At 53.2% G+C, this 13,383-nt stretch overlaps 1 protein-coding gene across 1 annotated transcript in view; it reads right to left on the bottom strand.

Annotated features, from left to right (window-relative positions):
* The window catches only part of LOC140897490 (uncharacterized), a 61,667-nt gene that overhangs the window by 27,231 nt on the left and 21,053 nt on the right, over window positions 1-13,383 (bottom strand). The window contains exons 6-10 of the mRNA XM_078848358.1: window positions 12,647-12,773; window positions 11,502-11,666; window positions 9,720-11,197; window positions 4,782-5,048; window positions 158-284 (exon numbers count right to left, since the gene is read on the bottom strand). Of these exons, the coding sequence (XP_078704484.1) occupies window positions 158-284; window positions 4,782-5,048; window positions 9,720-11,197; window positions 11,502-11,666; window positions 12,647-12,773 (2,164 nt within the window). The remainder of the gene's footprint in view (window positions 1-157; window positions 285-4,781; window positions 5,049-9,719; window positions 11,198-11,501; window positions 11,667-12,646; window positions 12,774-13,383) is intronic.

Raw genomic sequence — 13,383 nt, 5'->3', positions numbered from 1 at the left:
CATTGGAGGTGGCATGGAGATGAAAGTCTCTCTTACACTAGATCTATGGACTCTGGGATCCATTTGCCTCTAATCTAACTGAGCAGGGAAGAACTGACCAGTTTCATACATGCAGACCTCCCAGCTTGTAATAATTAAGGGCACAGGAATCCCTTACCCAGTGAGGTCACCATCTCGTAGTTCTCCTGCATGACGTCCCAGTAGAGGGCTCTCTGAGCGGGGTCCAGCAGAGCCCCCTGCCCCTGGGTGAAATACACAGCCACCTCCTCGAAGGTCACCGGCATCTGAAACAACAAGAGTCCCCCACTCAGAACCTGCTGTCCCAGCCACAATCCCAGGAGTCACACAGGAGGAAGGATAAAGAAATGGAAGCTCTGGGAAGACCAGAGTAGTAGAATCCCACCCCAGCCTGCTCAGAGCAGCCAGGAGGCTTCAGAGGGTGGGAGAAGGCGAGAGCTCCTTGTCTCCCCAGCACACGGAGCAGGGCAGGGTCTTCTCATTTCCCACTCGCCTGCCAGCCACAGGCTGATACGGGAAGCAGAGCTCTGAGCCGGGGACAGGGACAGGAATCCCGACAGCTTCCCTTCGTATTTCACAGCAGCCTCTGGCCAGTGGGGTCAGGCTCCAGCACTGGGAGTCTGGTCACTTTTCCCAGCCCTGCCCAGGGGCGTTTCCTGTTTCAGAAATGGGGGAATGTTCCCCCCTGACCATGGGCCTGTTCAGAAAATCAGGCCCAGGTTGAACATTTCCCAGCAGGTTTATCACACCCTCAACCCTCCCTGCCTCACCCTGTGTCTTTCCTGCCCCTCCTCCTCTACAGCAACCCCCCCTGCAGCTCCCTGAAAATCCCCTACCTGAGCTGGCTCCATCACAGCCATTTCCCTTCCCTGTCCCCTGGAAGACGGGAGGATCTGGAGCGAAACTTGGACGTGATTCTTCAGCCTGTCAGGGCAAGAGGGGCGACGACGGGGGGAGGTTTCAGAAGGGGCTTGAGTCCATTTCACACCCCGATTCCCCCCTGGCTCTCTCCCTGCAGACAGACTGGTCCTGCAGGCTCCAGCTCAGGATTTGGTGAGGGCAGAGCTCAGGGCTCCCCCTGGGGCTGGTTCCAGCCACCGGAGAAAGTCCCCTCCTGGGCTGGGCACAGAGGGGGATTAATGAAGGTCTCTCCCCAGAACTGACCCCACTGGGGGAGCAGCAGCTGCTCAGTCTGGACTCCCAGATCACAATGGAGGAGGCAGCAGCATCTGCCCCAGGAAGCTCAACTCCAGGGCTCTAATATCAGGAGCAGACAGAGACATACCAGCCTCCTCCTCTCCCTTAGCAATAGCCAGAGCCCTCTAGTTTGGTGACCACACCTGATGAATGAGCTGCCCTGGACTCCCCCGGCAGCCCCCAGGGACAGCTGATCTCATCGGCCCAACTGGACTCACCCCCTGCCAGAGCCAGCAGTGACGGGGTCTGACACTGGTGTGGCTGAGATCTGAATCCATGGCATGGGGAAGCTGCCGTTGTCCCTCTCACCACCGCTCTCCCTTTTCACTGGCCTCTCTCTCCCTTCCCCAGCCAGCCTCCTCTTGCTCTCCCATTCCCCTTCCGGCCTCCCCAGTCCCCTCCCCAGTCCCCTCCCCCCACATCACCCCCTTTTCCTTCACTAGTTCCCACCACCCAGATTTCCCTCTATTCCAGCCCTGTGTCCTGTGGGCTCCACAATTTTCCCCTGTACAGTGATCATAGAACCATAGAATCATAGAATATCAGGGTTGGAAGGGACCTCAGGAGGTCATCTAGTCCAACCCCCTGCTCAAAGCAGGACCAATCCCCAATTAAATCATCCCAGCCAGGGCTTTGTCAAGCCTGACCTTAAAAACTTCTAAGGAAGGAGATTCTACCAGCTCCCTAGGTAACGCATTCCAGTGTTTCACCACCCTCCTAGTGAAAAAGTTTTTCCTAATATCCAACCTAAACCTCCCCCACTGCAACTTGAGACCATTACTCCTTGTCCTGTCCTCTTCTACCACTGAGAATAGTCTAGAACCATCCTCTCTGGAACCACCTCTCAGGTAGTTGAAAGCAGCTATCAAATCCCCCCTCATTCTTCTCTTCCATAGACTAAACAATCCCAGTTCCCTCAGCCTCTCCTCATAACTCATGTGTTCCAGACCCCTAATCATTTTTGTTGCCCTTCGCTGGACTCTCTCCAATTTCTCCACATCCTTCTTGTAGTGTGGGGCCCAAAACTGGACACAGTACTCCAAATGAGGCCTCACCAATGTCGAATAGAGGGGAACGATCACATCCCTCGATCTGCTCGCTATGCCCCTACTTATACATCCCAAAATGCCATTGGCCTTCTTGGCAACAAGGGCACACTGCTGACTCATATCCAGCTTCTCGTCCACTGTCACCCCTAGGTCCTTTTCCGCAGAACTGCTGCCTAGCCATTCGGTCCCTAGTCTGTAGCGGTGCATTGGGTTCTTCCGTCCGAAGTGCAGGACCCTGCACTTATCCTTATTGAACCTCATCAGATTTCTTTTGGCTCAATCCTCCAATTTGTCTAAGTCCCTCTGTATCCTATCCCTGCCCTCCAGCGTATCTACCACTCCTCCCAGTTTAGTATCATCCGCAAATTTTCTGAGAGTATAATCCGCACCATCCTCCAGATCATTTATGAAGATATTGAACAAAACCGGCCCCAGGACCGACCCTTGGGGTACTCCACTTGACACCGGCTGCCAGCTAGACATGGAGCCATTGATCACTACCCGTTGAGCCCAACAATCTAGCCAACTTTCTACCCACCTTATAGTGCATTCATCCAGCCCATACTTCTTTAACTTGCTGACAAGAATACTGGGGGAGACCGTGTCAAAAGCTTTGCTAAAGTCAAGAAACAATACATCCACTGCTTTCCCTTCATCCACAGAACCAGTAATCTCATCATAAAAGGCGATTAGATTAGTCAGGCATGACCTTCCCTTGGTGAATCCATGCTGACTGTTCCTGATCACTTTCCTCTCAAGTAAGTGCTTCAGGATTGATTCCTTGAGGACCTGCTCCATGATTTTTCCGGGGACTGAGGTGAGACTGACTGGCCTGTAGTTCCCAGGATCCTCCTTCTTCCCTTTTTTAAAGATTGGCACTACATTAGCCTTTTTCCAGTCATCTGGGACTTCCCCTGTTCGCCACGAGTTTTCAAAGATAATGGCCAATGGCTCTGCAATCACAGCCGCCAATTCCTTTAGCACTCTCGGATGCAACTCGTCCGGCCCCATGGATTTGTGCACGTCCAGCTTTTCTAAATAGTCCCTAACCACCTTTCTCCACAGAGGGCTGGCCATCTATTCCCCATGTTGTGATGCCCAGTGCAGCAGTCTGGGAGCTGACCTTGTTCGTGAAGACAGAGGCAAAAAAAGCATTGAGCACATTAGCTTTTTCCAAATCCTCTGTCACTAGGTTGCCTCCCTCATTCATTAAGGGGCCCACACTTTCCTTGGCTTTCTTCTTGTTGCCAACATACCTGAAGAAACCCTTCTTGTGACTCTTGACATCTCTTGCTAGCTGCAGCTCCAGGTGCGATTTGGCCCTCCTGATTTCATTCCTACATGCCCAAGCAATATTTTTATACTCTTCCCTGGTCATATGTCCAACCTTCCACTTCTTGTAAGCTTCTTTTTTATGTTCAAGATCCGCTAGGATTTCACCGTTAAGCCAAGCTGGTCGCCTGCCATATTTACTATTCTTTCTACACATCGGGATGGTTTGTCCCTGTAACCTCACCAGGGATTCCTTGAAATACAGCCAGCTCTCCTGGACTCCTTTCCCCTTCATGTTAGTCCCCCAGGGGATCCTACCCATCCGTTCCCTGAGGGAGTCGAAGTCTGCTTTCCTGAAGTCCAGGGTCCGTATCCTGCTGCTTACCTTTCTTCCCTGTGTCAGGATCCTGAACTCAACCAACTCATGGTCACTGCCTCCCAGATTCCCATCCACTTTTGCTTCCCCCACTAATTCTTCCCTGTTTGTGAGCAGCAGGTCAAGAAAAGCTCCCCCCAGTTGGCTCGTCTAGCCCTTGCACCAGGAAATTGTCCCCTATGCTTTCCAAAAACTTCCTGGATTGTCTATGCACCGCTGCATTGCTCTCCCAGCAGATATGAGGAAAATTAAAGTCACCCATGAGAACCAGGGCGTGTGATCTAGTAGCTTCTGCAAGTTGCCGGAAGAAAGCCTCATCCACCTCATCCCCCTGGTCCGGTGGTCTATAGCAGACTCCCACCACGACATCACCCTTGTTGCTCACACTTCTAAACTTCATCCAGAGACACTCAGGTTTTTCTGCAGTTTCGTACCGGAGCTCTGAGCAGTCATACTGCTCCCTTACATACAGTGCTACTCCCCCACCTTTTCTGCCCTGCCTGTCCTTCCTGAACAGTTTATACCCATCCATGACAGTACTCCAGTCATGTGAGTTATCCCACCAAGTCTCTGTTATTCCAATCACATCATAATTCCTGCCTTGCCTCATTCTCCACGCAGCGCCCCCTCTGCCCCCTACCCCCTCACACCTCCCTTCCCACCTATAAATCCCCTCCTGTCCTCCCACCTCCAGTCCCTCTTCAGCCCCCTCCCGGCTCCCTCCCACGTGTGTCTGTCCCAGCCCCTGGCTCCCCCGGTCCCGCACACACCGGGGGCTGGCGGCAGCTTTCCCGGGCCCGGGGCAGGGAATCGCAGCCGGCTCCGCGGGGAGCAGCCCGGGGGTGACGGGGGGGGCGGGTCTCTCTTACCTTCCCTCCGAGCGGGGCCCCCCGGGGCAGGGGCCGGGCCGGGAAGGGGCCCTGGCCGGGCTGGGGGCTCTGCCCTGGGAGAGGCTCCCGGGGAGCAGCGGGCAGGGCCCGGCTGGAGGTTCCCCTCTCCCGGCTGCAGCCCGGGCTCCGGGCTCCCAGCACCAGCCGCCGGGAAGCGGGGATCTCGCCGGGAGCCAGAGTCCCCGCAACGGCAACGAAATCCGAATCCGATTCACTTGCTGGCTCGCAGGCAGCTCCTCCTGGGTCCTAGCGACAAGCGGATTCCATTGCCCTGCAGCCCCCCCCCCCCCCCCCCCGCCACAGACCCTGCCTCTTGGGGGCCTCACCTCCCCTTGGCTCCCGCAGCTTCTCTCCGCATCAAGGAGGCATCGTGCACAGAGGCCAATGAGGCTGTGGGAGGACAGACAGGAGACCCAGATCCCAGGGGCTGGGGGTTCCGTGGGGACTGGGCATTGTTCCAGAGAGTCCCCAAGCCCGCGCCGCTTCCCGCAGCTCCCATTGGCCGGGAACGGGGAACCACGGCCACTGGGAACTGCAAGTGGCCGTACCTGCAGAACAAAGTGTCTCACGGCCCACCAGGGGCTTACCCAGAACAAGCCACAAGCCAAGTTTGGGAACCACTGATCTACAGGAACACAGGGGTGATCGGGGTCCTGGTCCTAGAGAGACAGTCCAGAGCTAAGAAGAAGTCTGGTGGTACCTTAGAGACTAACAGATTTATTTGGGCATAAGCTTTCGTGGGTAAAACACCACTTCTTCAGATGCAGTCCAGACCTAGAGCTGCAGGCGAAATGTTTCTCAATGACACTGACTCTGTCTATGATCCACTCTGGTAACAGACTGGCACAGGGAGCAGCTGATCAGAGCTGGTCTCTTCTCTCCACACCAGGCTCACTGGCTACCAGCCCTGGGCCAGAGATACCAGCTCGGGTCATGGAGGTTTCAGAGCTTTGCCATCAGGTTCCTGGAGTTATTTGTAGGGCTGGATTAACCCATCCCTAGGTTCTAGGCCCAACCTTCTCAGGTCTGCCCCCCCCCCCCCCACCTCCGACCAGGGATCCCTTCTGCTCCTCTCCCGGCTGGCTCCCCCATGTGGGCACTGACCGCAGCTCCCTCTCACACACCTGCACATCACCAGCAAACTCCAGCAGGTCTGGTTCAGGGACTGGTGCTCTGCTTACTTCTGCCCTGGTGCATGGGGATCACAGCACAACTCACTCCATTTCGACCCTGCCCCCCCCCCCAGGTGCCGACAGCACTCACTCGAGTTTGCCCTGGTGCCCCCTCTTCTGAAATGGGGGCTGGCCTGGGATATTCCAGAGTGCGCAGTGGGGCAGCCAGCACTGCTCCTTCTCCCCAAGGAGCAGGCTCCTGTGCGACCCCCAACACACACAGGAATAGGGTTTTAGGTACCTGCCTATATGGCCTGTCCCTTAATCCAGCCCTGACTGCACTGGATCCCTCCAGGGTTGGGAGTCTGGAGGGGAGGGGAGTGGGGGGAGTTGATTCAGTAGCTGTTGTATCCAGAGGTGGGAAAGAGAGACAGAGGAGGCTGCTCTCAATCTGTCTGTTTTTTGTCCTGGGTCACAAGCTCCATTGGGATCTGGGAGCTTGGACTGAGCAGCTGCTGCTCCCCCAACAGGGTCTGTGCTGGGAAGAGATCTTCATCAAAGGCCCCTCTGTGCCCAGCCAGGGTGGGACATTCACTAGGCCAGACCAGAGCGAAAGACTGACTCTGCAGTCTGGGGGTTGGGGCACCGTCTGGGAGGGCCCCGTCCCCTTTCCCAAGGACTCTGCAATGAAATCCAAAGTAAAACAGGAAATGGGGGAAGCCTGACATTGGGAGACCCCATGGTGAGAGCACTGCCCTGAGAGCTGTGGGTATCCCCTGAACCTGGGTCTCCTACATCAGGTTGGCTGCTCTGACTCCTAGGCTAAGAGTTTCCAGGAGGAATCACCCCATGCTCCCTTCTGCTGGTGTTTCTGGGTGGCATTTGACATTATTCTCACAAAAGCACAAGCATCTGGGCCCCAACACTCCAGCAGAGGGGTTCCCAGTGGTGCATTCGCAGGCAGAGAGAGGTGCTGGGAGGCTGCTCAGAGCACCCAGGGCTGGGATTCACCTGGCTTCCACCAGCCTCTGGTGCGAGGGACTCGTCTGTGCCCTTTGCCCTGCAGGGTAACAACAGCTCCCAGCCCCTGAGTCCCTTCAAAGTCTGCCCCTGGGGTCCCCAGCCCCTATCCCTGGATACCCACAGAAATCCCTGATTTGCAGCTCCCCAAGAACCAGTGCACCTCTCCGACCCTGCGAGCATCCCAATGCCAGAGGCTCCCTGGGAGCTGGCAGTGAGTTTCAGCTGCCTTGACCAGCCCAACTCACTGGGGCCATGATCAGTACCTAAAAGTTGTCACTGGAAACTAACAACTCACTGATCAGCTAGATTCTGGCCTGATATACCTACTGGCAATACATGAAGCATTAGAAACACCTGCTGCAAGATGTTCTTAAAATGTGTTTCAGAGTAACAGCCGTGTTAGTCTGTCTTCGCAAAAAGAAAAGGAGGACTTGTAGCACCTTAGAGACTAACCAATTTATTTGAGCATAAGCTTTCATGCATCCGATGAAGTGAGCTGTAGCTCACGAAAGCTCATGCTCAAATAAATTGGTTAGTCTCTAAGGTGCCACAAGTCCTCCTTTTCTTTTTAAAATGTGTTGTCAGGCAAGGCTTACATCACCCCTCTCCCCCAGGCAAAGGAATGTGGTTCTTCCCCCTGCTTGCATGTGTCTGCAATGTAAATGGAGCGAGGACAATGATATGACATTTACATGAAGGGCAGACAAAGCCAGCAGGCAAACCAGTGTGGAAGATGCCACTTCCCACTCTCATGGGAGATGGAAGCCGCAACTGCAGAAAAACTTCCTGCCTCCTGAAGTGAAGTCATTGACCTTTGGAAGCAATAAGGACGGATAAGATTATTTCATGGAAGTTACAGATTCCATGACATTCAGAGACCTCTACGAGATTTTCCATTTCAGAGGCGGAGGGTCCCCTGGGGCTCTCAGCTGCAGTGGGGCACTTGGAGCTGTCAGCCACTCCGCAGCAGGGAGGATTGGGCTCTCATCATCCCCCCCCTCCCCAAAAAAACCCCTCGAGCTTCAGTCGTCACCCCGTAAGCCTCCCCCCATTACTTTTAGTAAAAGTCACAGACAGGTTTCCGTGATTTTTTGTTTATTGCCCGTGACCTGTCCATGAGTTTTACTAAAAATAGCCATGATAAAATGTGAACCTTAGATATAACCAGGACGCAAAGCCAGCTTGGCATCCATTACTGGGCCAATGGGACTACCAGTGGGCCGAGCTCCTGTACATCTGAGAAAAGTGGAACTTTCCAGCCAAGGAGGTCGAAAGTCCCCAGTCACTGAATGTAGGCAAGACACCTGCTGAGACCAAGGCACGGCCTCACTGAAGATAAATGTAGTCACTAGAAAGCACATTTTGTTTGTAACCTCCCTGGCCCTTTCACTCTTACCAGACATCCCTTAACCCTATGGTCAATGGGAATAAACTTATTTTTAGTTTTAAAACAAACCATCTCAGTGCTGCAGATCACAGTGAAGTGCAAGTCGTCAGCTAACCTAACAGGGTGGGGCTCTGCGCTGTCTCTTTAAGAGAGCAGCAAAGTTACTAAAGTTCTGTGAGTGCTACGTTCAGGAGGATCTGACACTACAGGGCAGCCAGTTTTGGGGAGACTCAGGTTTGGGGGGCGAGTTGGGGTGACTCTGGAGTTACCAGCCCCCAGGGACACTCCCCCTGCAGGGAACAGTTCCAGGTCAACTGGGGAGCCCAGCCCACGGGCTGGTGGAAGATGGGGGATGGGGACAGGTGTGTAGAGTGAAGGTGGGGCCTGGTCCAAATGTCCTTCTCCTCATCTCCATGGCAGGGGGATCCTGTCTGGGAGGGGAAGGGAGAAGGGGGAACTTCTCCAGCCCCTCCCTCTGCCTGGCTGGAGTTTCTCTCTCTCCCTTCCCCCACCAGCTCAGCAACCAGGGCTGCAAGAGGGAGGAGGGGCTGATGGGGGCTTCTCCTCCTCTGCTTGGGGTTTGCTTAGACCAGGCAGACCCAGAGGGTCACTGACCAGCTGCTGCTCGGCTGCTGCTGGATCCTCACCCCAGCGATGGACAGCTGGATCCTTGGGAGCCAAACCTGGATGTGTGTGAGAACGAGGAAATGGGTTTGTCACCATGGCCAGCCCCAGTCAGGGCCCTGAGAGAATTTCCCCCATGTGTGGAGGAGTCTCTGATGTCCAGCATGGTGTTAACTCCACTTGGAGCATTTTCCATGCTAAAGGAAGCAAATCAGGGTCTGTCTACACAGCAACTAGGCATCTGCTGCGGCTGGACTGTGCCAGCCCACTTGGGCTCATGGGGCTCTTTCATTGCTATATAGATTTCCAGGCTTATTCTGGAGCCTTCTCTCTAGGACCTGCGAGGTGGGAGGGTCGCAGAGCCCAGGCTCCAGCCCATGCCCCGAAGTTCACGTAGGAATGAACCAGCCCTGCAGCCCCAGCCCCACGAGCCTGAGTCGGCTGTCATGGGTCAGCTGCAGGTTTTTCTTTGCTGTGCAGACAGACCCTGAGAGGTCTCTACCCTGAGTGGGTTTGCTGATGCTTTATACTCCCCGGAGCACCAGATGAAGCGTCCCCCACATTAAAAGTCTCCCTCTTGTGAGGACTCTTCAATATATGATAATGGGTGAGCTCTGACTGAATTTTTTCCTGAAGTGAAGGTATTCCTAAGAGCAACAGCCGTGTTAGTCTGTATTCGCAAAAAGAAAAGGAGGACTTGTGGCACCTTAGAGACTAACCAATTTATTTGCAGCTGTAGCTCACGAAAGCTCATGCTCAAATAAATTGGTTAGTCTCTAAGGTGCCACAAGTACTCCTTTTCTTATTCCTAAGAGCTATCTCTTGTGTGGAGTCTCCGATGTTTAGCAAGCTTTGAGCTGTTCTTGAAGCTTTTCCCACAGTCCAAGCCTTTATGGGTGTCTTCTCTCTTCTGCATCGTCTCATATAACCCTCAGGAAACTTTCCCCCACAGTCGAGGCGTTTGTGGGGTTTATCTCCAGTATGGATTTTCTGATGTCTCGTAAGGGTTGATCTGTGAGTGAAACTTTTCCCACAGTCGAGGCATTTGTAGATTTTCTCTCCTGTGTGGATTCTCTGATGTTTAAGAAGGTCTGAGCTGTGACGGAAGCCTTTCCTGCACTCCAAGCATTTATGGGGTTTCTCTCCTTTGTGGATCATCTCATGTGAAATCAGGTTTGATCGCTGAGTGAAACTTTTCCCACAGTCCAAGCATTTATAGAGTTTCTCTCCTCTGTGGATTTTCTGGTGTGTAGTAAGGGCCGATCGCTGAATGAAGCTTTTCCCACAGTCCAAGCACTTGTGGGGTTTCTCTCCTGTGTGGATTTTCTCATGTGAACTAAGGGTTGATCTGTGGGAGAAACTTTTCCCACAGTCGAGGCATTTGTGAGGTTTATCTCCAGTGTGGATTCTCTGATGTCTGAGAAGGATGGATCTCTGAGCGAAACTGTTCCCACAGTTGAGACACTTATAGGGTCTCTCTCCTGTGTGCACTCTCTGATGCGTAATAAGGTGTGAGCTCTGACTGAAGCTTTTCCCACAGTCCAGGCATTTATAAGGTCTCTCTCCCGTGTGGACTCTCCCATGTTTAATAAGCTGTGAGCTGTCACTGAAGGTTTTCCCACAGTCCAAGCATTTATGGGGTTTCTCTCCAGTGTGGGTTCTCTGATGTGTAGTCAGGGCTGATAACAAACTGAATCTTTTCCCACACTCTAGGCATTTATAAGGTCTCTCTCCTGTGTGGATTCTCCCATGTTTCATTAGGGATGAGCTCTTGGTAAAACTTTTCCCACACTCATCGCATTTATACGGTCTCTCACCTGTGTGTTTTCTCTGATGTATAATGAGGGATGATCTCTGGTTGAAGCTTTCCCCACAGTCCAAGCACTTATGGGTTTTTTCGCCTGTGTGGATTCTCTGATGAGTGATAAGGTTCGATTTCTGACTGAAGTTTTTCCCACAGTTGAGACATTTATACGGTGTCTCTTCCTTGGGATTTGTCTGTGAGGCTGTGGTTTCCTTGGGATTTTTGCATCCTACCCCACATTCAATGGATTTATCCTCTTTCTTCATTGGGTGGTTTCCCCGCTGCCTCTCTGACCTCTGCCGACTTCTCCAAGCTTTTCCCTGTTCCAAGGATTGGGAAAAATTCCCTTCCGCTCCTCTCAGAAAGTTCCCCTGCAGTTCCACTTGCTTGGGATCTTCCTGTTGTGGATTCTTCTTCTTGTTCTCACTCATCATCATCTCATCACCTGTTGGGAGAGAGAGAGAGTCTGGGCAGGAGTCATTCCCTGTGCCAGGGAGAAAGGACAGAACAGGGAGCAGCAAAGTGGGGAAAACACTACACAGTAACTGTAGGGGAGACGGAGAAATTGGATTCTGCCTCCATCTCCTATCCAAACCCTCTTAGGGAAGAAAAGTTGAGGAGGAAACTTCATACAGCTAAAGGATGGGTGGGAAGCCATGGTGATATCTGCCATGATGATACCATACCAGCTGGCTACAGCCTGACTGGGTGGGGTGAGACACACCTCGAGGAGATCGGTAGCAGCCCACCTTTGGGAGTCTCAGCTTTTTCATTCACTCGCCAGATGGTTTGTGTGTCAGTTTCACAAATTCCTCTTGGGACCTCCGATTCCTCCGGAGCCTGGAGATCCGGGACCCACGGCTCTTCCCCTTGTTCAAGCCGGGCGATCAGGTCAGGTTTGGGAATGGGAAATCCTGCTCGGGGGGGGAGGCGGAGGGAAATCAGGAAGATGAAGGTGCATGGAGTATTGAGAGAGTATTTGTCACAAAGAACATTCCCTGAGTTTAACCTGCCCCGTGCTGAGCTGGGGGATTGTGGAATCCAAAAGGACGGGAACATGGTCGATGTAATTACGCAGATGTGGAATGTTAACAAATTGGGACATGGCCTCTGAGCCCCCAGGGAGAGGCAGATGTCTGTCGGGGAAGGAGCTGTCACAGCATCGCTGGGGGTTTCCAGGATCTGTGCACTCTGGGGGACTTGCTGATGCAGACACAGCTCTGGTGTTAAACCCCTACCTAGTTCTAAACCTCCATAAGTTCCAGAGCCCTCCACAGGGCTGTAGGAATGGAGGATCACAAGGATAGAGAGTGTAAAATAAGAGACACAAGGTGGGTGACGTAATATCTTTTCTTGGGCCAACTCCTGTGGGTGAACATAAGAACGGCCATACTGGGTCAGACCAATGGTCCATCTAGCCCAGTATCCTGTCTTCCAACAGTGGCCAATGCCAGCTGCTTCAGAGGGAATGAACAGAACAGGTGATCATTAAATGATCCAAAACAATAAAAAAACAAGCTTCAAAATCTTCTCTCTTTTACCAACCAAATTTGGTCCAATCAAAGGTACTGCCTTCCCCACCTTGTGTCTGTCTATCATGGGATCAACAGGGCCACACCAACTGCACAAACAAGTGAGAAATAATACACACAAGACAATACGGGGCTTCTTCCCCTTTAAAAGCTGGATGGATGGGGATGAATTAGCGTGTCCATTAGGTTTCTGATTCCCAGATCCCATTGAAGGTGGCATGGAGATGAAAGTCTCTCTCACACTAGATCTATGGACTCTGGGATCCATTTGCCTCTAATCTAACTGAGCAGGGAAGAACTGACCAGTTTCATACACACAGACCTCCCAGCTTGTAATAATTAAGGGCACAGGAATCCCTTACCCAGCGAGGTCACCATCTCGTAGTTCTCCTGCATTACGTCCCTGTAGAGGGCTCTCTGAGCAGGGTCCAGCAGAGCCCCCTGCCCCTGGGTGAAATACACAGCCACCTCCTCGAAGGTCACCGGCATCTGAAACAACAAGAGTCCCCCACTCAGCACCTGCTGCCCCAGCCACAATCCCACTGTTCAGTGGGGGTGGGGGTGGGGGGGAGGGGAGAAAGTCAATAAAGAGAAAGCTCTGCAAGGTCCAGAGTATGACAATCCAACAGCCATTTCTCTTCCCTGTCCCCTGGAAGACGGGACGATCTGGAGTGAAACGTGGACGTGATTCTTCAGCCTGTCGCGATGAGAGGGGCAATGGGGAGGTTTCAGAAGGGGCCTGAGTCTATTTCACACCCTGATTCCCCCTGGCTCTCTCCCTGGAGGCTCCAGCTCAGGATTTGGTGAGGGCAGAGCTCGGGGCTCCCACCGGGGCTGGTTCCAGCCACCGGAGAAAGTCCCCATCTGGGCTGGGCACAGAAGGGGATTAATGAAGGTCTCTCCCCAGAACAGATCCCACTGGGAGAGCACCAGCTGCTCAGTCTGGACTTGAGTTCATTTTGCATCCCGGTTCCCCCCAGCCTCTCTCCCTGCAGACAGATACTCTAGACTTTGCCACGGTGGGAATATACTCAGGTTATGTCCGCGCTACAGGCAGACTGCTACAGGCAGTCCGCGCTACAGGCAGACTCTGTAATGT

Source organism: Lepidochelys kempii, chromosome 14 (genome assembly GCF_965140285.1).
Source record: "Lepidochelys kempii isolate rLepKem1 chromosome 14, rLepKem1.hap1, whole genome shotgun sequence".
Lineage (NCBI taxonomy): Eukaryota > Metazoa > Chordata > Testudines > Cheloniidae > Lepidochelys > Lepidochelys kempii.
This window is presented reverse-complemented; position numbering and strand designations above follow the sequence as displayed.